Consider the following 25,596-nt stretch of genomic DNA (forward strand, 5'->3'; position numbering starts at 1 on the left):
AGCAGGCTGAAGGTGATCAAATCAAGCCTTGAATGGAGGATCTGTTTTTCCTCTTGGGGTCTTTTATTTCATCATTCTTACATCTTGTAGTTAATAAACAGACACCAACCCCCACTGGCCTGCAATCATCCTCTGGTCAAATGTCAAAAAAAGTTCTACTGTGAAAACAAGAGACCAGGAGAGGGACCGCGATCACATACACAGAAACCTCTAAGATGGAGCCTAATCGAAAAACCTACTCAGGCTCTGAAAAAGACAAGTCTTCACTTGGATTTTTTGGAGTGCAAGGTGGGGGAGACAAGGGCTTAATAGTTTTCATTGTCAAGTCTCCCTCCTAAGGAAGACCTGTCGGCATCATCGCTCTTGGACAGGCCGCTACCACAGCTCATGAGAGGGCTGGCGTGAGAGAGGAAGTTGGAAAGACGATCTGGGATCACCTTCCACAGCAAAGAGCAATACAGCCGATAAATCCTTTAAGCAAACAAGAATGGAGGGCTGGAAACAACAACTGGCTAGAATAAATGATTTTCTTAAAGGGAAACTTGTAAAGCTATGGAAACCATACTTTTTCACTGGAGAAACAGAATAAAACAAAACAAAAATCATGCAGCTATCTTCTCCCTCTTCCCCATCACCAATCCCTGCTAACACCGTGGTGTATGTCCTCTTTGATTTCTGCCTGTGTGTATCTGTGTGTGTCTACATATATCCACATTCATACATCTACATATGTACATATATCCACATTTTTGTGTTTTATATGCACACACGTTTGTTTTTATAAAAATGGAATCATACAGTACACACTATCTATATTGGATAGTTATTACTATCCTAAGTTACTAAACTTCTTGGGGCCTTGGTTTACCTATCTGTGAAATGTCCTCAGAACAGGATATCTGTGAATATCCTAAGTTATTACTATCCTAAGTTACTAAACCTCTTGGGGCCTTGGTTTACCTATCTGTGAAATGGAGCTAATAATACCTGCCTTATGGGGTTGCTAGAAGAATTAAGTGACATCACAGACTGGGGCACAGGAGATGTTCAACAATGGCAGCTACTGTTATCGCTGTAACTGACAAAGCATTTTTCTCTGCACGGTTCTGGGAACGTAAGCTGCTAGTTTTAAGCTAGCTGACAATTTAGCCACCAAAGCTTCCCAAATAATGGAAAAATAAAGTTGTACTATTTGGGAGGCAGAGGAACTGCAATGACTCTGCCCCCTCCTACCAATACCGGCACTCAGAAGCCCACCAGTGCTCCAATCTGAGGCTCAGCATCAAGACATACGGGGGAGTTTCTTCCAGGGACAACCTGAGGGCTTCTTCTTAGAGCACGTGCCTGGGCTGAGGTGTGCAGGGGGAGTCTGTGGGTGGGTGGGACCAGAGACACAGGCACAGGGAAGGGACCCATGTCAGTGCGTATGTATGGGTACAGGGGGCCCCCTGTCTGTGTGGGAGTAGGTGCCTGTGACACTATTACATGGTGGGGGGCAGGAGGTGTGCTAAGGAAACTGGGACTCACTGTGTGAGTCTTAGGGAACACATGTCCCTTTCTACCTTTTCCATCTACTCCCCTCACCATCCTCCTCCACCTCCCCTGGCTCTGTGTCTTGTCCTCTTTCCCCCTCTCACTCCCCCTACCTCTTTCTTCCTTTCAGAGCCTCACGGTCCTCCTCCACCCAGCTCCCCAGTCTTTCACTCAAACAACAACAAACTACTAGACAGCAAACACAGTCCTCTCCTCTGAGATATGTGGCAGAATGGGAAAACCAAGAGAGTTGGTTTAGAAGCTCAAGAGGAAGTGGCAAGTCTAAGCAGAGGGACAGTCCCTTAATTTCTTAAGAGGTGGGAGAAAGGCACAGATAAAAACACCTACCTTGATAAGGTACTAAATGCCCTGCACTGCCCTGGAGAGGGTGACTGATTTTTACTTGACGGCTCTGAGTTACATCTTGGTTGTACACATGACTTGTTGGGATGAGAGCGAGCACAACACATTCAGATTAGGAGTCCTGCGGAATACCTTTAAGCTCCCAGGACAATTTGACTACCTCGACGAACCTTTTCAGTGACAGGACTGCAAAATGGGCTGGAAGAACCCAAGCAAGAATTATGACCTGGACTCAATCTGAACTGATGGCAAGTATCCTAAATCATCTTTTTTTTTTTTAATGTTTATTTATTTTTGAGAGAGAGAGTGTGCGCACACGTGAGCAGGAGAGGGGCAGGGAGAGGTTAGGGGAGTACCAAGGATCCAAAGCGGGCTCTGCGCTGACATTAGTGAGCCTGACGCGGGCTTGAACTCGCAAACCAGGAGATCATGACCTGGGCTGAAGTCAGACACTCAACCAACTGAGCCACCCAGGTGCCCCCTAAATCATCTGTTCTTAAGTGACAGAGCTGTGATCCCTCAATGGGTCCTTTCCTCCTGAAGCTCTTAATTTCTCTCAGGCGGTATTTTTTCCTATACGTGTACAGTGCTCCCTTATCAACGTCTGCTGACTTGAGCTGTCTGGAGACAATGTCTTTAGTAACATTACACCAGAGAAAGAAATTACTCAGAAGAAAAACAGACCCAAATCAGTTACAGACACACTCTTTTTTGGCAATCCGTGGAGGACAGATAGTGACAATGCATCTGCAGAAACATTTTGTGAGTGCCTACCATGAGTCAGGTTTTCTACATCATGTCCTTTATTCTGCTGTATCATTTATCTTCATATATTATTTATGGCACAACTTCATTTTACAGATGAGGAGACAAAGTCTTAGGCTGAGCGACTCGCCCAAGGTGGCAGAGCGGACTCTAAGGCCGCGTGCCTTCCACTAAAATACATTTCCCCTGAACAGCGAAACTCCCGTCAAAGAAGTGCAGAGGGCTTTGAAGTCTGGCTTGTGCTCCCCAACCACAGCCAGAGCGACTCCTACAGAATGTGCCAGGGTATGGCCGAAACGTGAAGACCTTGGGTACCTCAAGTGTTCTTCTCACCAGTCCCCAGTCCACCTTGGGGGGAAGAAATCACACCACTACTTGGTGCTTTGGTTTCCCCAAAGTGAGAAATGGGAAGTACGATCTACCGCCTTGAACTTTTAAGAATGCCATCACATAGATGAGAACAGTTTGGAAACAAAAGGGCCATGTAATCGCATGGTCTAAAATCCATGTCATTTTCCAGTTACTATTTCTAGTTTAGTCACCAGCTGCATCACAAGTTACAGACCTAACATCCTCATCAGTTCCTAGAGAAGGAACAGCAGAGGACAGGGGGAGTAGCAGCCTTACCAGCAGTAGTCCAACAGGTGTGGAGGAAGGACGGGGATGTACACGTGCTGCCAGAACATGGGGTAGAGCATCGCGGCAGACCCGTGGATGCAGGCAGTCAACTGCAACAGAAACAAATCAAAGAATCAGAGCTAAAAAACCACAGTGAGGGGGCACCCGGGCGGCTCAGTCTTTTAAGTATCCGACTTCAGCTCGGGTCACGATCTTGTGGTTCTTGAGTTCGAGCCCCGCATCGGGCTCTCTGCTATCAGCGCGGATACTTTGTCCACCCCCCCTTCCCCTCCCCCACTCATTCTCTCTTCCTCTGTGTGTGTGTGTGTGTGTGTGTGTGTGTGTGTGTGTGTCTTTCTCAAACATTTAAAGAAAATCAAAGTAAGGAGATGCTCTCACTGGAGTTGAGCAATAAAATTAAATACATAATTTTAAATACATAAATACATAATTTTAAATACATAAATAAATACATATTTAAAATTGTAAGCTAATCCAATCACTCTAATTAAAATTTAGTAAGAGCTTGCTTTTCAAAAGAAATCTCCCCCCACCTGCCCCGATTATGAGGCTAATGCACAATGGACAGTAAAAGTTTTAGAAAATGGAGAAAAGGGATAAAAGAAAATAAAAGTCTTCACCATCTGAAAATAACTTGACATTTTGGGGTATTACATACATAGGCACTTCTATTTCCTTTTCCTTTATTTCCTTTTCCATAGGCACATACATAGGATTACTGTAAATACAGTGCTCGTTTACTTTTTTTTAAGTTTATGTTTATTTGCTGGCATTTTCCCACGTCCTCAAATATTCTTAGAAAACATTATCTTCTAATGACACTCAGTGAATTTCCCAAACTACATTTAACTACTCTCCCACCATTATGTTATATAATCAGATCATGTCCATACTTTTTTTTTTTTTTTTAATTTATTTATTTGAGACAGAGAGCCTGAGCAGGGGAGGGGCAGAGAGAGAGAGAGGGAGAGAGAGAATCCCAAGCAGACTCCATGCTGTTAGCACAGAGCCTGATGCAGGGCTCAATCCCACGAACCAATGAGATCATGACCTGAGCTGAATCAAGAGTCAGACGCTTAACAGACTGAGCCACTCAGTCTGCCCCATGTCAATACTTTTTATACATGGTTCCTAAATATAGGATTCAGAGACAAAGGTTATAAATATTTTAAGGCACTTAATAACTATAATATAATAAATGTAATAATAAAGAATGGAGTCTCTTTGCACTCCCCCAGCCATGTACTAGAATGTTCTCTCCATACTTCACCAGCACTAAGAACGTAGTCAAGTTAGTAGCTTTGAAAGTGTATCTATCTGGATTTTCTTCTTATTCCTCTGATCATGACTAAGGCTTAACCTCTTGTCACTGTTCTTGGTAATATTTCTTAGGTAAATGGTCTGTTCGCATTCTTAGTATTTTGAGCATTAGTATTTTGAAAAAGTAATTTACAAGCAAACACTGGATATACAAAGGATGCTAATCCTTTGTAACATTCCTGAAAATAATTTATCCTTCTGTAATTTCCTTTGCACTTCTGGGGGAAGAGAAGGCTTAAATAATTACACAGACAAATCTTTTCCTTCATGATGGTTTCTACTGCTGTTATACTAAGAAAGTCCTCCAAATTCTTCCCCAGTATTTAACTCTTTGATCCATCTGGAATTAATTTAGGTTTAAGGACGGAGGTGAGAATTTATTTTTTCCACATAGTTAATCAATTGCCCCAACACTGTTTATTGACTAATCCTTCCGCTCCGTCTTCTTTTGACATATTCCTTCTTTTTCTTAAGAGCTAGACACATCATATGAGGATTTGAGAGAATTAAAAATTAGGGACAAAGATATAATGGAATAAAATTGCTACAAAATTCAATATAGAAGGAAAAAACCCAACACCTTTGGAGATATGGCTATGAAGCGACAAAAGCCAACAACACATGTTTCTCTCTGCCTTTCTTCTTTAATGTTTCTTTGGTTTCTGGGAAGCCTGTTCCCATGAGGACTTTGCTTCTTTTGGAAGCTGTTAACTGGCCTTTGCTGACAGAAGGACATTTACGTGGCGAAAGAGTGACGTGCCAAGGCCCAGTTAAAAGAATCCCAGAGGTTAGTGTAACATGAACAGCTTTAAATTGGATATTCTGCTGATGTTTCACAGTTGTGAGAGCTGTGTATTAAATCCAGGGCCGCTACTTTCTCCCCCGCCTCCTTTTCCCTCCAGACCCTGTTCTTTAAATCAGGTACATGTCATGAACAGGAGCTGATCCAGCAAGCTCTCAAGAGCTGTTCCCAGCGACTCCGCCAAGGCTTGTAGGTTTAATCCATCCCTTCTCAACCCATTTCAGTAGGATTCCATATAAAGAAGGCTGTCACGTTTTACATGACTAATCTCTTCGGGGTTAGAAGAGATGAAAAATCTTTGCTGGTGTCGTATGAATGGAAAATGAACAAACTTCACTCCAACTGCACCCTGAAGTCAGGCCGGAGGGCTACCCTGGCTTTGGGCCCCAGCTCTTCCTGCCATACTTTAACCAGCTGCCAAAGTACTCATCCTAAAATGCAGGTCCGGTCATGTAACATCCTACTTGGAGACTTTGGGGGCACGTCTGGAGCAGGCCTGTCTCCATCAACTTTCAGTCTACCTGTAGAGCAGCTCCATGGTCTTTACTGCCTTCTCCAACTTTATCCTTTGAATAAATCATTTCAGACTTAGGAGTAGCTATGTACTCCTTTCCTGGATCTGTGCCCCTAGCAAACTCCTCCTCTTCTGGGTCTCTGCGAAAGCACTGCATTCCCCTCATGGCTCTCCTGGGTGTAAGCCCCCATTATTAATGGGACTAGACCTGTCTGCATATTTGTCCTCTCACTGTAAGGCCCAGAAAGACCATGTCTCTCTTCTTCCCCATGTTCTCTCAGTGGCACAGCACAGATGTAGGTGGAAGTTAATGCAATGTTTCTTCCATAAATAAAAAAACAATTCCAACTTAAAATATACTCACAATATAAAGATAGTGGCCTGGCTTTCCACTATCGGACCAACATTTCCATGAGTCTCACAGAGTGGGGTATATGACTCAAATTCCAAAACAATAACGGCAAGCCCAGACACACAAATATGCCACTTTTGGGAAATCGTGTCAATGGATTCATTCATCCATTCATTCAACAAATGTCTATTCTATAACTCTGCAACACATCAAATAAGTAAGTAAAAGCCCTTCAAAATCTATAAGGTGACATACAAACATAAGATGTCCCCATCACACGAATTCACTTGTAATTCTCTTTGAAAAAGTCATTCAATAGAATGTTCCTGGTTGAGATAGAACTTGATTCCCTGCCTCTCTTTAGCTTAAGTTGGTTTGAGTCAAAATCCTATTTCAAGCAATAAAGTGGCAGAGATCTTAGCTCCAGACAATGTTCTTTTCATGTCTCCTTTTCCTTAAAAAAACAAAAAACAAAAACCCTAAAAGTTAAATGTCAAGATTTTAAAATTACCTATCTCTCATAAAAATCAAACTTTTAAGGTGTTTCATCATCATCTTCATTGGGAGTTTTCTAAAGGCCAAATCTCTGCAATTGAAGTAAAATGCATTTACCCATTTGATTACGAAAACAAACAAACAGGAAAACTGTTTGACTCTTGTCCAAAACACTAAGTGGCAAAACAATGTACATCGTTACTTAGGAATAGTGGTGAGGCAACCACAAGAAAAGTGTTGGGATTTATCAGAGCTTCATCAGAAATAACATTATATCCCATAAATTATCATCAGCCACTTAATTTAAAAACACCTCTAAGGCCAACTCCATTTTTAAAACTAAGGTTCCTAAAAGCCTATGCTCGTTCCTTAAAGAATACAAAATTTTAAAGTAATGGAAGTATACAATTTGGATTATAGGCAACAAAGGGGCATTGTGAATATTTAATTGAAGTGCAAGTTGAAGAAAATGATCCTATCAAAATCTCACTCAGTGGGAGAATAGAAAGATAGTATGTGTAAAATTTGCCCAAAGTCATTAGTCACAATGAATATTCATCAGAAGCCAATTATCAATCCCATTTAATGACACCCCAAAAGATTTTGCCCTGAAGCAGCTGAATAGTCTAAGACTCCAGACAAAACTAGACAAATTATACAGCCAACAGCCAGTCTAGCCAGGACACAGATTGTAAAGTAAACCACTGGTGGGTTTCTAGACGCACTTTTAGTAAATTCTGTCCTCAATTAAAGGTGCACAAGGTCAGTTCTATCTTGGAGCTTTCTGTATGGCTCCATTAGTTTTCTCTGAGGCAAAGGGAGAGAAAGAAAGAAGGCAATAGGGATAGGACATGAAGAGTGATCAATGATAGAGCCGGAAAAATCACAAAGAGAGAGAGAGAGAGAGAGTGTGTGTGTGGGGGGGATGGGGGGGGGTGTAAAGATTCCTAATGGCAGCTTAGCAGTTCAACATGAAACAAAAGTAAGACTCTCTCCATGGAAAGAAAAAAAAAAAAGGAATCCCAACAGTGTTATGTGCCAGGTACCATGTTGGGGATTTTAGGATATTGCAAAGTATTGTTTAAGAAGTGTGCAGGTTTACATACATATACACTCATCACCACATTTCAGACATGGAAACAGCCTCAAAGGTGAAATAGCTTGCCCAAAGCCACACAGCTCATAAGTGACAGAACTGGGACTCACGTCCAGGTCTGTCAGGCTATAATAGCCGCTGTGTTTCCACAACATGTAAGTTAACTAAAAAAATTTCTGAGTGTCTACACTGTGTCTACACATCATACTGAGGATTCTGAGTTAGGCAAGATACTGTTCCTATCAGTATGGCCACGTTATGTAGAAATACATTTGCCTTGCTGTTAGATGACCAAATCATCTGGTAAAGTGCCAATTAACAGAAAATAATCATTTTTAAAACAAACACAGATTTGATAATTTCCTGGGGATTAGTTATACTTAACTAAAGTGTTATGCTGTCTTCAATCCACTGGAAATTCTAGACAGTGGCGTAATGATTGTTGGTCAAATGGAAAGGCTTATACCCCAATCTGGCACACCTATTTGAAAGCCCGGCTTTCTCTCATGTTCCCTTTCATATACTTCCATGGAGCTTCCATTAACTCTTTTTGATCTGAGCAAGCTGCTTCCTCTCCTGGGTCTCAATTTCACCCACATGGAAAACGAGAAGTTGGACTCGGTAATCTCTGTGCCCTCTTCCAGCTCTGACAATTTCTGATCTAGAGGAACTGCCATCCTTTGACGTGAAGAATGTGCCCCCTTTGCCCCAGCTCACCTTCCTCAGCTATACTGACTAAGCTATGACTGACGAAGTAAAACAGGGTCTGTCTCAAAGCCAGTCTTGCTTTTTCGTGTCTACAGTTATAGGGGTCCACCTGGAATTCATGTGCTACCTCAGAACCACTGCAGCCTTATCACCTGACTGTGGAGGGCACAGCCTTCCTCTGTGCTTGACCCCCAACACTCTGGATATCTCAGAGGTAGATGATCTTAGGAGACCAGGGGCGTGAAACCAAAGATGTGAGTTCCTCAAGGGCAGAGACCACATTGGATTTCCCTTCCTCATCTCTTACTATGCTGGACACAGAGCAGGTGCTGAGCAAATGCTGGGGAATGTTAGGATGCCTTCAGCTTCACATCATGAGGAACGGCAGGCAAAATTACCAGACATTTAACAAATTGTAATTGCTTAAGAGATCACAATTGAAGCTGCACATCTCTAAAAGGTATTGAGATTCTGAGTTCCGAAGGCTGACAGACAATCAGATGGGCACAGTCCCTCTTCACAGCCTAGAACTCAGGAAAGATCAAACTGACACCTGCTTCATCACGGGGTTAGTCAGAGGCAGCATCTGGATCTCCCCTCTGAAGCCAAACACCAGGAAACTGATTACAAACAAACACAGAGTACAGAAAGAATACCAGATTTCTAACTTTAAAGATAGGGCATTTTTAGGTCGACTCATTTCAACCAAGAACTTTCCAAAGCAGGACAGTTGCAGAAAATGTTGTATGCCTTGTAGAAGTTGTCAGCTCTCTCAGTTTGAGAACTAGATTCTTCTGTGTAATTATAAACCACCTTTGTAGTCATCAGGAAATAAACGGTGCCGTGAATCAAATAGTGTTGTGGATTTCGTTTGTTTTTGATTTTTACTTATTCTCAAATAGAAAACCCACAATGAAATCAACAAAAAGGTTTTTTGCAGGATCTATGAAAGTTAATCTACTCAACCCTTCCAAGGGTATAAGAAAAACCTTTCATTACAAACGGTTCAGCTATGGTCACATTGTGTTTACTATATTTAGTGAGGGAAGAGTTGGCTTTTAAGAAACTATCAAAGATGCTTTAACATAAAGACAACTTATAAGGCCTCAGAAATCAAAGACCTTCAGCTGGTCTAGACAGATGCCAGACATGTGCGTGGAAAGAGGGAAAAGAGCAAAGAAAGTCCTGCTTTTCTTAGAAGCCAAAATGTAATGCTTCTTTATTTTTTTTGCAGGGGGTGGAGACAATCTTTCTTCCAGTAGTTTCTCTTTTAGTTGGATGGAACTCATCCTACCTCTTGTTTCTCCACTATCCTCTGGGGAAAGGAAAAAAAAAGCAACCCACCAACATGGAGTCAAGCAGAGTGCGTTCCTCTGAGAGCAGGAGCAGCCAGTCAAGAGGAAGCTTTCTCAGGCGATGCCCTGCTTAACTACTTCTGGCTCCCATTTTTTTTTTTTTTTTTAAAGCTATCTACTAGGTAAAGTAATTAGAGTAAGTTATTAGCCAGGACAATAAGCTTTTGTGTCAAGATTTGACACTTCAAACTATCAAAGCAACTGAAACTGCCATAGTAAAGCTCTAGCTTCCAAGGCAGGGGCAGAAGCTACGGGATGGTAAACTATTATGTCAATAGGCCCCTAGCACCAAGAGTGAGGAAAGTGAAAGAGAAAAAGGCAAAGTTACATGGGGATTGATAATTCATTTAAACACAGGGACGGCAAGGTGCTGTCTTCCATTCTGTGCCTGATGGACATGAGTACCTACGGAGTCAGGCCACGGCCTGAAGATTCCTCCAACCACGCAACCGTTGCCAATGTATCCAAGCTGGCACCCAAAAAGAAATGTGCCGCCTCAATTCTTGGGTAAGTGGATATTAACAGTGCTTTGAAAATATTCCTAAGCTCTTCATTTATGTTTAGCCAATTTACACTAATGCTCTAATAAAGGATCACATTTTTTTAAAAAGAAAGATGGTGTAACTGAACATGGAATCATGAGTACCCATCTCTCAGGTCGCCACACGTGAAGAAACTGAGGAAACCTCAGGTGGTGGGAGTTACTAGATATGTAGGCATGAGGGGTGGGGAGAATCGCCCCTGTAGCATTTTTTCAGGCAAATCCAACCTTAGAAAGTACCAGTCAACTCAGACAGATTGAAGCCATGCTCTAGCCACCACGACCACTTCCTCTGTATTCACTACCGCCAAGCACTGTACTAAGTGTTTCTATATACTCATCTTCATAATACCGCTGTAAGGTGGGTAGCCGCAGTGTCCCCACTTTACAGATGAGGAAACTAAGGTGACTACATACTTAAGGAGCTTGTGCAAGGTCACAGAGCTAGTGCCAGAGCTAGGATACGAACTTAGGGAGTCTAGCTCTGGAGCCTGTGCTCTTAGCTCACAGGAAACTGCCTCTGTGCTAGGATCTGTATTAATCTGACAATTACTGAGAATCCACTATGTGTACGAGCCATGCCCTCAAGCAATTCAAAATAGAGAGAGAAAGATCAAAATGCCAACAATCAACTTCAACACAAAGGCATTATGAAAGAGGTGCTATGATAGAGGTTCAAGTGTGTTAGCCTATGAAGAAGGAATCATTAATTCTGCCTGGGGCAAGAATCAGGTCTACTTCAGAGAGAGAGAGAGAGAGAGAGAGAGAGAGAGAGAGTGAGAGAGAGTGAGAGAGACAGAGAGACACAGAGAGACAGAGAGAGACAGAGAAATCAGAGCCTGGTAGGATGCAGACAGGAAGCTGCTAGACCTCTCCCTGGAAGCCTGGTCATGTGGTAACACCGGGTCAAGTAAATAGAGCAACTTTTTAGGCCATTCAATCTCTATGTAGTCATGACTGTGGAGACTTGAACAAGAAATGACAATTTAGTCAATGACTAAGTGACTAATGAGAAGTGGGTAGATATGGAAAACCTCATGAGTTGCCATGACTATCCTCTGTTGCCTAGATTCATTCAACATCTACTATTACCGTTTATACAAATTAAATCCTCACAACACTTCCAGGATCTCTACAGCCTTCTTTACTTCTAAAAGTCAAATCAGAGTTGGCTGCCCTTTGGAGCCCACTTACTTCTGCTGACTGGGCAGTATGTAGCCAGCACTGGGCAGCGTGCTTTCATATCTACGACCACTGAATTCTTTCAACAACCCTAAGGTGGGTGTTACTACTGTCCCCATTTTTATTTTATTTCTTTAAAGTTTATTTGAGAGAGACAGAGCTCAGAGTGGGGGCAAGGGCAGAGACAGGGAGAGAGGGAGAATGCTCTGTCCGTGTGGTCAGTGCACAAAGCCTGATGTGGGGCTCAAACCCACAAACCATGAGATCATGACCTGAGCCGAGATCAAGAGTTAAACACTCAACTGAATGAGCCACCCAGGCGCCCCAATACTATCCCCATTTTTAAAAGAAAAGGACAGAAAGATTCAGAAAAATCAAGTAAGTGGCCCAAGACCAGATGGGTAGGCAGGATTAAGTACACAGGTAGGAACTGAACATCACCATCCTGATTTGAAGTCTGGTACTCTCTCATCCAGCCCTGCTGTCCTTTTTCTTGGGAAAAGATCACCAGCACGCTGGCTGAATCATCTAGCTGGCAGACTACATAGCTATCAAGATAGCAAAAGAGAAAAAATGTGAGTTTTCATAAGATCTGTAGCAACCCAACAGCACAGCCTAATCTCGCATCAGGCTCTAGCTCAAAGTGACCACACTTTCAGCCTCCAGACACCACAGGAAATCAGGACTCCTTGTTCTTGCTGACTTAGCACCTGGTAGGTGCTCAAATTTCTTTAACAACATCAATATGACATCTGCCAACATGGGTGCCATTTAGGGCTTTTCAAGCATATTACGATACCAATGACTTGAATACATTACGCATTAGTGCTTTGGGGTAGAGATTTGGTTCAGAAGAGGCATAACAAAAAATAAGCTATAATCAGTCCTATAACCTAAAGAATATACTATTTCACAAATTGACCACACCACTAAAATAATAAATAAAATTCTCTGCTGTGCTCTCAATGCAATGGCTGGAAAGAAACATCACCTCTCTAGGTCTTCTTTATACACATGCACCCCAAATTACAACCGCGGAATGCATCAGCAACCAACATTACTGACAGCTTAAATAGGTTATACTTAGCTGTGTCCTATCCTAGACTCACTAGTGCCAAAATCAAAGCTCTCCTAAAGAGAAACATGGAAACAAAGAATTTTTTAGTGCTAGTCTACGCTCACGTCTTCTAAACAAACTTAATCGGCCTCCATTATGCAGCCTCAAAATGAAAATTAGTCTAATGAGGCAAAATAACAGTATTCAAAGTAAAAATATTGTTTTTGTCTTAGAGAACAGTCTATTCACTGTTTCCGAATCTGGCTGTGTATCAATCATTTAAGGAACGTTAAAAAAAAAAATAGACTTTTGTGATTTCGTGCTAGACCTTACGAACCAGAATGTCTGGAGATGGTGGCCAAAACACTGAATTTTTAGAGGAGTACTCTGGGCCATTCTAACACAAATAACCCACGGATGAGCGTTTGGGAATCACTAGCAATCTGAATCCTGTATCTCGTCTAAAGCAGGTGCTTGATGCTTACCGAAGCAATGGGAGCAGAAGCAGGAGAGGTACAGCAAGAACTAGTTAGGGATCCCAGGGTTGGTTGAATCACAGCAATTTTTTTTTTAATATTTTCTTATTTTTGAAAAAGAGAGCGTGAGCCAGGGAGGGGCAGAGAGAGAGGGAGACACAGAATCCAGCAGGCTCCAGGCTCTGAGCTGTCAGCACAGAGCCTGAAGCAGGGCTTGAACTCGAGAGCCGTGAGATCATGACCTGAAGCCAAGTCAGACGCTTAACCGACTGAGCCACCCCGGCGCCCCGGAATCACAGCAATTTTTCAAGTCTCACAAATTAAACGGTTGATTCTATATTACGTAGCCGCTGTAACATCTCCAGGTTCTTCTTTCTAGTTACAGCTCAACATGAACAGGAGAAAACCAATGCACACGTAATTAAATGAAGAACACAGCTCAAAAAGCAGGTAATTGTATTTATGTTTCAAAACCAGAGAAAAACCCACATAAAGAAAACATACCAATCTTTTCTCTCCTACTTCCTGCCAGTGGAAGTTCCTTTCATTTCTTTCTAAGTTTTTAATATTCTCTGAGCCACAATAAAATTTTATGTGATGAAGATTAGAGAGGCTACGCTGTTTGAGAGTTTGGCTGCAGAGTCTGTATTTCACGCCACTTCATTACATTTTGTGAAGGATTTCCCTCTTCACCAAGAGGATTAGTTTTCTTCTCACTTCTTTGAATACTCTTCTTAGGTTGTTAGTGTGAACTAGGTTAATCTCTCTTTTTTTAACATATAAAAGATGAACAAACAAAATGTTCGATTTTATTTTATTTTTTAAATAGAACACTAAATTTAGTCTTAGAATTCTCTGTTTGGTAAGTTTCCAGTTACAAGGTCTTGGCTTCCCTTGAGCACAGTTTGAAACAAAATAATGCAGTTTGTTCCTACGGCTGGAACATGCAGAGTGGAGTGTGCAGGCAGAGAGGGCCTGGCTCCGGTCCAGTATTTCCAACCTTCTTAAACTGCCACTCTCCTCTCTGCTTCAAGAGCTGCAGATAAGCAAACAGGATTAGTTATTTCTAGGCCAGGAGAGCTAGGAAAGCTTTACACACATCATTCGGGTACCCGTCCCATGACACAGGCTGGCATAGTCAGGAACAGGTGGAGTTCATCAGGAAAGGAGCGAAAATGAAGCCAAGTCTGAAAAAACAGCCTCGTGCACAAACTGGCCCTCTTAGGTGACGAGACCAGGTGGCACCAAGGTAAATGGATGCTGTTAGCGGGAGTGGGTGGGATGGGACTGGGGCAAGGTTGGGAAGGTACCCGTCTCCGCACACCTACGACACTCAGTATCACTCACCCACGTCCTCCACCACTACACTTAGGAAGAAACTGACAGGGAGAAGACATTTGGGGTTTTTTCTCCCCTAAATGAGGTACTATCAGAAAAGTAACCATTCTTTTCATAGTTGTGAGTACTACACAAATAATTAGATGTGGAGGCTCAATTAATTAGGTGATGGTCTTGTCACTAAACTGTGCTTCCTTCCTCAGAAATTGTTTTAAAAAACGTCTGCTGAGGGGCGCCTGGGTGGCTCAGTCAGTTAAGCGCCTGACTTCAGCTCAGGTCATGATCTCACGTTTCGTGAGTTCGAGCCCCGCACTGGGCTCTTTGTTGATAGCTTGGAGCCTGGAGCCTGCTTTGGATTCTGCGTCTCCCTCCCTCTCTGACCTTCCCCTGCTCACGCTCCCTCTCTCTCTCTCTCAAAAATAAATAAACATTAAAAACAAGTCCGCTGAATAAAACAAATTAATTAATTAAAACAAATAAAATACTTTCCTTTAGAAAGTAAATATGCCTTTGTCATCATTTACTGGATAGTCTCGGTTTACAAAACTTCTTGCACTACCCCTAAATTATAGAAGGAGCGATTAGGGCCAAGATGCCCAGGGGCTGACAGGAACTGCAGTAATAGAGGCCTGAAGCCACAGTGAATTGGGGAAGATACCGCCCAGGGACCCACCAAGGCCGCGCTCACGGCTGGGGTGAGGCTAGTGGACGGGTGAATGTAACAACCACAGACACAGTGGGTTCAATCTGAGCAGTGCTCATGGGCGAGTGCGTCAGTTAGAAATTCACGTATCGCCCTTCTTTTTCCCTGGTGCTGGGTGGGGCCAGGCATATAGCAAGTGCTTACAAAATCTGAAATAAAATGTTCTGAATGTGCATTCAAAGGTGATGGGTTTCCATCCCATCTCTGCTGGCAGAGACAAGCATCTTAGACAAGACACTGCAACCTTCCCAGGGCCAGATACTCTCATCTGCAAAGGGAGAAGAGAACCAACCAACTAGCTCCTAGGGTTGCTGCAAAAACTAATGAACACACACACACAGGATTAGCACAATGCCCGGCACATCGTAGGTGGTTGAAAAAGGTTAACTTAGAAGAATTTTAACAGGGTGTGAGGGAGAACCGGGGACCTCCCTTATAAAACACAGGGGTATGAATCTGAATGAGGGCGTTCTACACACTTAGTCCACTGATGCGGTCAACACACCTCTTTGGCAGTCTTGGAACGATTTACAAGCTACACAAGAAGTTCCTCTAATTACTATACAATCAGGGACTTATTTTTTACCCAAACCAGTATTAACCAGCTCCATCAGCCACCTTATCCTTCGGACTGGGCTCAGACTATTTCTTTGGCTCTCTAGGAGAATTCTCAAATTCCCTCAGTGGGAGGATATTTTAACAATGTGCCTCTGGCTCCTTTGGCAGTTCCCACGGCTAGGGTTCTGATAATAGTTTGAGGTGACACCCAATAAACATACCTGATCCCCAAGGCAAGCGCTGTGAAGGGACTATGAGTCATTTGTATGTATCATCCTCCTGGCTGTTTCTCCCTTTCCTAAAGCCACACTGCATCCTAAGGCCCTAAGGTCCTAGGACCTAACCTTGGTCAGTTTACTTCATCTCTCTGAGGGGATGAACCATTCTGTGAAATGGGGATAATATTGATCTTCCAGGACTCTTCTTGGAATTACAGGACACCATGTCCATAAAGGTCTTGTCTTAGACCGACCTGCTATCCATAAGACTTACAAAAAAAAAAGCACCAGGAGTTAAATTCAGATATAAAAATCTGGAAGAAAAATGGGGCCTTTGTGCCAGAAGAGATCACACTGAAGTATTTACATTAGAGAACAAGATTTAGGTAAGCCTTCCCTATTTATCATTTATAAAGGAAAACAATCAATATGAATTAACTGAGCAAAGAGAACAAAAACTCACATTTTTCTTATATAGAGTATCACATTATTGACCAAGAAAAGCCCGAAATGAGTTATCACTTGACTCTGAACTAAATATTGCTGGGTTCATCTCTATTGACACAGTCATCTACAGTCATCTATATAGAAAATGGCACTCTGGAGTGTTCGACAGTTTTCATCTTTCAGATGCTTGATGGTCCTGAGGAGGATCAAGCCTACATCTTATCAAACAAAATTGAGAAAAATGTGGTTTGCCAAGGTAATGATAGGCCACATCTTGGTTTATCAAGAGAAGGCCATCAGAAACCTCAGGCAAGAGGGGCACCTGGGTGGCTCAGTTGGTTAAGCATCCCACTTGGGCTCAGGTCATGATCTCACGGTCTGTGAGTTCGAGCCCCATGTCGGACTCTGCTGACAGCTCAGAGCCTGGAGCCTGCTTCAGATTCTGTGTCTCCCTCTCTCTACCCCTCTCCTGCTCATGCTCTGTGTCTCTCTCTCAAAAACAAATAAACATTAAAAAAAAAAAAAAAAGAAGAAGAAACCTCAGGCTATTAAAACCTTTGCATTCCCCGTGTCATTGAAAAGACAATGAAAAGTCACTACTAAGGAAATAAAAGGCAACAATTAGAAAACTTTAGGGGCACCTGGCTGGCTCAGCTGGAACAGCAGGCAACTCTTGGTCTCAGGGTCATGAGTTCAAGCCCTACGTTGGGCACAGAGATTACTTAAGTAAATAAAACTTAAAAAAAAAAAAACCACTTTAAATTCTGAAGTTGGAGAAGTACAAAGGCTTAGATAAAATTGATGTCTGCTCACCTACTGTATCCCTGGAGAAATTACACATCGGGATGCTGTTGACCACATGTGAGATATAAGAAGAACCACCCCCTTCTTCCTAAAGAGGTTTCTACTATCAATCAGCAAAATTCAGAAGTTATTTAAAAATCAACTGTTTTTAAACAAAAAGTTTAAGTCAAAGTGATACATGTGTATAGCCATAAAACAAAACTACAAAAAGCTCAAAAAAAAGTCCTTAACCTTAATTCCTAGTATTCACATTCAACACAGTATTTATCTATTTCTAAATAACGATTTCCTAATTTTAAACAGTATTTTACTTCCCATTATAGATGTTATTAACTTCTTATATATATATTTATATATATATAATACATATTTATACACACACACACACACACACACACACACACACACACACTATAGGCCAGACTCCATTCTAAGGACTCTGTAAGCACTAATTCATTTCAATTTTACTTGATATGAGGTCATCGGTGCCCTGAACAAAGTGGTTTCAGTGGAAAGGATGGGGCTAAATCCTAACAGCAGACTGGGGAGAGGGGAGGGGAAGAATTAGACACTTAATAGAAGTAACTCTCAAGGAATTTTGTTCTAAAAGGGAGACTAAAAATGGGACAAAGGGGATGTGGAAGTTTTGTTTTGAGGTTTGGGAGCTATTCCACCATATCAGCAAGCTCCTAAGAATAGCCAATAGAGAAGCAAACAGACACATCAGAGAGGAGCTCAATGTCAGAGGAATTCTCTTAAGGTAGTAAGAAGGAACCTGTAGCATCACCTTCCGAATAAGGCATTCTTTGACCATCGACCTAAAAATGCAATGCCTTACCCTTCCCATTCAGTCTCCTTCTTCATTTTATTATGCTCCTTAGTATTAATCATTAGCTACCGTACTATATATTTAGCTTAGTTTACTGAAGGTCTGCCTACTAGAACGTAAGCTTCGTGAGGACAGGGATTTTGTCTGTTGTATCCCCACTGCCTTAAAATGGGGCCATGAAAAATACCAGTTGAATGAAGTCAGGTGGATCAGCAGAGTGGTTGGCCCTCAAGAGAACTGATGGTGTATCCACAACCGAGAAGGCAGAGTGGAGGAACAGGGACCTCAGGAGGTTGATGAGGTATGGTAGCGGCTTCCATTAGATACACACGGAATTTCAGGTGAGAAATCATTTTTCCCCGAGAAGCACCAGATACTGCTGCACCATCTTCTGGGTTCTAGAAGTGCCCCTGCCAAATCTCATGCAATTTTAATTCTTAACCTTTGCATAAGCACTGCTTTGTCTCTATGTCTGTGTTGTAACATTTCATGATGAAGGGGCTTGGTATCTTCTTTTTCAACTTTTCAAAAATTCTGAAATATATATACATATAAAATTATGTATATCATATAATCAACGTAAAAAAATTTTTTTTTAAGTTTATTCGCTTTTGAGAGACAGAGTGAGAGTGGGGGAGAGGCAGAGAGAGGGAGACACAGAAACCAAAGCAGGCTCCAGACTCCCAGCTGTCAGCACAGAGCTCAACGCAGGGCTCAAACCCATGAACTGTGAGATCATGACCTGAGCCAAAGTTGGACGCTTAATCGACTGAGCCACTCAGGTGCTCCCATATAATCAACTTTTAAAAGAAAAAAAAAAAAAACAAAACTTAAGAATCTGAAATCCAGCACCCTGGCTTCATGGTTGGCAAACTACCGCCTGAAGGCCAAGTCTGTCCTGCCTATTTTTGTAAATAAAGTTTTGCTGGAACACAGGCTCTCCCACTAGTTTACGGATTGTAAACTATAAGGTTGTAGTCCAGTAATTACAAGACCGTTTGGATTACAAAGCCATATTTACTATTGGACGCCTGACAGAATAGTTTGCTGATTCCCTAACCAAACTCAAGACAGAAAACAATACTGCTGATGCCCCTTGTATGCCTCTTTCTGACTATACTGTTTTCACTCCTTTTGAGGAAACTGCTACCTAAATTTTGTGTTATATCTTTTGCCCCCATGGAGTTTGTATGTATCCCTAAGTAATATCCCTTTTAATTTCTCTTACTTGAATTTTATGTGAATGAAACCATACTGTATATTCTTCAGTAGCTTCTTTCACTCAAAAGTCTGTATTAGAGACCTAATCATGTTGGTAGTTTAGTTCTTTTTCAGTGATAACAGGACTCCATTGTAGGACTATACCATAATTTATCTGTTCTCTGTTGGTGTTCACGCAGCCTCTGTCCAGGTTTAAAAAACAAAAGACCCAATGCTGCTATGAACATACTTGTACATAAACCCCACTATAAATGACCAATGAGTGCGTGTAGGTAGGTGTATGCACACACACATGCATGCACATGTACACACACACACACACAATTCTACCCAGGGATGGAAGTGCTGAGTTTTGAGTGTATGCAAATAATTGTGCCACATACTTTTCAGAGTAGTTCATGAATTCCCCAATGCAATTTCAATAGAACACTTGACTTTATCAGACATCGCATTTTTGCAAACCTAGTATTTTAATCATTGTCATTTTAATTTGCTTGTCTATGATTACTAAGGCAGTTGAGCATCTTTCCACATATTTTATTAGCCATTTTCTTCTGTGAAATGCCGATTTGTGCTTTTGGCCAATGTTTCCGTTGATAGACTTGTCTTCTGCTTTTCAACTGCAGTTCTTTATATATTTCAGATATTAATACTCTGTCAGTTGTTACATATGGCAAATATCTCAACTCCAGCTTGTGATGTGTCTTTTCATTCTCTGAATATTTTTTAATGAACAAACTTTCCCAATTTTAATCTTTTCCTTTATACAATGTACATTTTGGATTATTTGGTTAAATTTCTCCCTACTCCAAGATCACAGATATTATTCTATTTTGTCTTCTAGAAGTTTTAAAACTTTGCCTTTCACACTTAAGTCCTTGAAGCATTTAAGATTTGGTTTTGCAGAGAGTGTAAGATAGAAATCGTCTCCCTTTTCTTCCCCATGTGGATAATCAATTATTGAAAGCTCCATCCATTCCCTCAGATTTTACAATGCCACTTCAGTTGTCTATCGAGAGCCCCACACACATGGCCTGTTTCTGCAATGTCGATCCTGTTCCGTCAAGACGATTTGTGTATTCCTGTCCATTACTAGCATCTTAATTACTACAGCCCTACAAAAAATGTTGATATCGGGTAAAGCAAGTTTCCATAACCCATTCTTTTTTTTCAAGTATGTCTTCGCTTTTCCTTGGACTTTTCTGCATTAATTTTAGAATCAGTTTGCCAAGCACTGTGTAAAATCCTAATGGGATTTTCAATGGAACTGTATGCAATCTGTATAGATCATTTTAGAGTGGAATGGCATCTTAAATACATTGTCTTCCTATTCATGAACTTACCATGCTTCTCGGTCTATTGGTGACCCTATGAATCTTCCCTTTTAATATGTTAATGTGGTAAGCTATACGAACAGACTTTTCTAATATTATCAACCTTACATTTCTGGAATAAACCCAACTGAGTTATTATGAATTATATTTTTTATACATTTGCTACCAGTTTCTTTAAAACTATTATGTTTATGACTGAGATTGGCTGATAAACTTTCTTTCCTGTATTATCTCCTGTGTGGCTGAATGTCGAGGTTACACAATTATCACAAGAAAAGGTGGAGTGTATTCCTTCTTTCTAGACTCTCAAGAAGTTTGTCTAAGACTGCAGGGATCTATCTATTTCTTGAGATGTTTGATAAAACATATCTGTAAAACCATCTGAGTGTTTCAGAAAAAAAGAAACTATATACTGACTCAACTTCTATAAATTAAATGACCTATTCGATTTCTCTTTCTTGATTCAATTTTGATAAATTATGTTTTACTGTCCATTGCACCTTAGTTTTTAAATATGGGCGTAACACTGATAATAGTATTTTCTTAGTATTTTTAAAAATCTCTGCTTCATCTGCTCTTTGTGCTTGTTGATTTATTCTTGAATTCATTTTAGTTTTGGGAAAGAACAGAAATACTTTTGTGTGTTTAATCTATTATATTTACCTAACAAAAAATCACACAGAAGGTACATTCTTCCTTATCTATAAAAAGGAGGCAATACCAGAACCTACCACACACTGTTTTAGTGAGGATTAAATGAGTTAGTAATTGCAAAGTGCTTAGCACAGTGCCTGGCACATATTAAGAGTTCAAAATATCATAATTTTATTATAGGGAATTTAAATTAAATCAATATGATGTCTTTTTGTTCTACTGAAATTTAATACTCCAATATAACAGTAACTGGTTATGGACTACACTTCAAAAAAATTTTTTAGTGTTTGTTTATTTTTGAGAGAGACAGAGACAGAGCATGTGGTTGGGGTGGGGGGGGGGGAGGGCCAGAGAGAGAGGGAGACACAGAATCCAAAGCAGGCTCTAGGCTCTGAGCTGTCAGCACAGGGCTCGAACCCATGAACTGTGAGATCGTGACCTGAGCTGAAGTCGGACACTTAACCGACTGAGTCACCCAGCCACCCCTAATGTTTCTTTATTTTTGAGAGAGAGGGAGCAGGGCAGGGACATAGAAAGAGGAAGACAGAGAATCCTGAATAGGGTCTGCACTGCCAACGCAAAGCCAGCCCAATGAGGGGCTCGAACCCACAAACCATGAGATCATGACCTGAGCCGAAATCAAGAATCAGATGCCAAACCGACTGAGCCAGACAGGCACCCCTGAACTAGACTCTTTCAACTGTACTTCTATTCTTTTTTCATTTTTTTCCCAAAGTTTTATTTAAGTAATTTCTATACCCAACATGGGGCTTGAACTCACGACCCCGAGAGCAACAGTCACACGCTCCTCCGACTGACCCAGCCAGGTGCTCCCTGACTGTACTTTTATTCTAATTGGCCTCATAAAGACACAGCGGCAATCCTTTAGTTCTGAAACTCAGTCTGGGTGTTCAGGTCCTAAGATTATGAACTGCACTCCTACTTTAAAATAAAATGCAAAACAAAGCAAGAGGTCTACTCTGGGATGTTTTCCCCTTGAGGGCAAGGGCCATGCTTTTATCACCAAGCATATGCTATGAGCCTGGCACAATGAAAAAACTGTGAGTTCTTGACAAGCAAACAACACCAAAGAAATAATAAAATAATGAAGTTATGATGAAAATCATAAAGAAAACTCTAATAGCCTCACAAAGTTTTCATTATTAGGTGCCTTATAGTAATATGTAAACACTCAACTGATTTTATCCATAGACCCTTCATTAGGGAAACTCTCACTATAAGAAGGTCTTTCTACCCTCTCTAACAGAGAGGTACCTGTTAGGCATTCCACTCCCAGTCAATTTCTGTATGTAAGTTTAACCTCAAAAGAAAAATAATACTATAAAGAGATACTGAACTTCAGTTAATAATAAACATGCTCAATTATTTAGGCGGATGTATACTGATGTCTGTGATTTACTTTAAAATGCATCATAAAATATGATGGATTGATGGATAGCATGTGGGATGGGCAGGTAAATAAACATGTGCCAAAACAAGCACAGTCAAGTGTTAATGGAAAAACCTAGATTGAATTCTATGGGTGTTTACTGTAAAATGATTTCTACTTTCTGTCCTTGAGAATTTTCCTTATGAAATATAGGGAATGATACAAACTCCTATACTTGGCAAGTTAAAAACAAAAAACTAAAATAAAAATATGAAAAAAGGTTTATATTATACATATAGCAAAAGCTATTACAATATAAAAGACCTCATTCCAATGTATTAAAAAACAAAAAACAAGAGTCCTATAAGATAAATGGGAAAAGACATTAACAAAATATAAACAGAAAACAAACCCATGGAAAATATTCAGTAACCTGTAACCAAAGAGAAATAAAGCAAACCTGCAATACCATTTTATACCTATTTCATTAGCAAAATTAACACACAAATGCATGAACACACACAATTCTGGCAAGGCTGCAGCAGAAATGGTAACTCATATGCAGCTGGCAGCATTCACTATAAACAAATACAGCCTGTTTGGGAAGTGGTCTGGCAGTCCCTAAGTCACAGTGTTCATCAAGTCCTTTGACCTGATGGTCTAACTCATTCAAATACGAACTGCATCCGTCCAAAGCAGCCACAAGATGTTCACTGCAGTATTATCTACTAAAGGATTAAGCTATGAACAACCTAAATGGCCATCAAGAGAAGAAAGATCTAGGGAATGATGACACATCAATACAATGGAATATGATACAGACATGTAAAGAAAATGACAATGACGGAAGCTTATGTGAAAATATGCAAAGTGTTCATGACACGACCAAATGGAAAACTATTTATAACTGATTGTGAAGCTAGAAGAATAAATGAAACATGCACTGTAAAGAAACATGAATAATTAATGAAAATGACATGTTGAGGGGATTGTGGCTGATTTTTTTCTAAAATTGTCTTTAATCTTTCTGAGCCATCTTTCAATTACAGCAATTAAAAAGCCCATCTCATGACTCTACTCACAGTGCTGAGTTTGCTGCAGATGATGAGAATCCGGCGTTCATACAGCATACTGGCATACAGATGTAACATGTTGTTTACATCCACAGCCACAAAATATTCTGTCAGATTTCTCTAGGAGAAACAAGAAGGGGAGATCGTAGCTTATTTTGTTTGCTCTTGTTACAGGCGGTATCTAAAAAAGCATGTGAAGCAAAAAATCATCAGAAAGTATACTCTCCTCTGCCCCTGTCCTATTCTTTCCACCTGGGAGGCTGAATCCCACTGTGTGTAAAATCATGAAATGCAAAGTTGGAAGAGACTTTAGAGACGAAGCACTTGTGTGTGGTGATTACAGTTTACGTGAGGTCACAGGCAGCACTGTGTTGCTTTTCTTATCAGTTCCAAAGGGTGAGCAGGACAGGAAGTCTGCAATCTTACAAATGAGGAAACCGAGGCTCAGAGAGGGATGCCAAGATCAAAGAGTCTCATGAGCAATAAAGACAGGACTGCAGCTCCGATCTTCTGACTCCAGATCCTAAGACTTTCCCAATGCACTGCACCATACGCATAGTCAAGAGAAAGTACCCAAGGACCAAAATGCTTTTGGCACAGAGCCCGTTTCTGTCCAACAGATCCCACCCGCAAAGGCTGGGCACGCTCCTCTCTTGTCATCACTGCTGGCGTCCCCCTCCTCCACAGTTTACACTCTCTGAAAGGACTCGGCAGGAATTGGAGCAATTTCGAAGATTTACAATTTCCAGGTATTTCACTCAAAAGGCAAAAAAAAATTGCAGACAAGCAGCAAGTGGTGGTGACAAAGCAGTGTTTTAACCAGCTTTTTGTCTGTAGCCGGGACTTCATTTCTTTAATTAGTACTCTAGATTGGCCCTCTTTAGGTTTCAGAAAAAATACAATGTGTTTCATTTCTGCAATCCTTTCTATACCCACCTGACTTTAATAATATACATGAATATGTTAATTTCCTCAATGTTACAGGTTTTCAATGCCACACAATATAATCCTCTGAAAATGAAGGGGGTCGGGGAGGGAACACTACTGCCAAGGGGTTGCAATGTATAATGATGAAAGAGCCATAACCCATAAATTCAAGAAAACCAGGTGGATTTTCCATGCAAAATAGCATAAAGTGCTTTTCAACAATATTACAGGTTGGGAAAAAGAATGGGCACTTATCTTATGATTTATTGTTGTTTGATTGGAATACCAGGTTAACCAGTGACCTTTATAGCGAGTGAATTAACAGTTCCATATACTGACTACCTACCAAGTACCAGGTACTATAGCAGATACTTTGGATGTGTGATCTTACGCACTTTCCACAAAACTCCAATGAGGCATTTCTCCCCCAATATATAAAGTAAGTCTGAGAGAGATTCAGTAGCTGGTAGAGTCAGAATTTGGACTCAGATCCAACTCCAGAGCCCATATATTTTCCCTTACGTTACATTGACCCACTTAAACATTTTTAAACATCTACAATACACACAGCTTTACATACATTATTTCATTTGATCTTGAAACCACTCCTTGAACAGGTATTATCATCTCTACATACAGATAAGAAAACAGAGGCAACAGAGAAAATGAAGTAATATGACCAAGGTTACACACTATGTACATATTCAGTCTTGGGTGAGTTTGTCTCTAAGCCTGTGCTCATCGTTTATATCACTAAAAATTGTAGGTAAAAGTTGTATTCAGGAAAGAAAGCACAGCACAGGAACAAAGCAGGATCAAAGTATGCCTGCTGAAAGAGAAACACTGCTGTTAAGAACTGTTATCCCATTTACTGAGTAATCCTTATGTGCTGGACAACAGGT

General features: G+C 40.9%; 1 protein-coding gene across 21 annotated transcripts in view; it reads right to left on the bottom strand.

Moving 5' to 3' along the window:
• DENND1A (DENN domain containing 1A) overlaps positions 1–25,596 on the bottom strand; it is a 509,645-nt gene that overhangs the window by 217,438 nt on the left and 266,611 nt on the right. For 20 of the 21 annotated variants that reach the window (XM_060608727.3, XM_060608728.3, XM_060608735.3 and 17 more), the window contains 2 exons: positions 23,777–23,887; positions 3,289–3,389 (listed from right to left, as the gene is read on the bottom strand). In XM_060608727.3, coding sequence (XP_060464710.1) covers positions 3,289–3,389; positions 23,777–23,887 — 212 coding nt within the window. The remainder of the gene's footprint in view (positions 1–3,288; positions 3,390–23,776; positions 23,888–25,596) is intronic. The other variant, XM_078436502.2, reaches the window with a different exon arrangement.

The sequence above is a fragment of the Panthera onca genome, chromosome D4 (assembly GCF_046562875.1).
Source record: "Panthera onca isolate mPanOnc1 chromosome D4, mPanOnc1 haplotype 2, whole genome shotgun sequence".
Lineage (NCBI taxonomy): Eukaryota > Metazoa > Chordata > Mammalia > Carnivora > Felidae > Panthera > Panthera onca.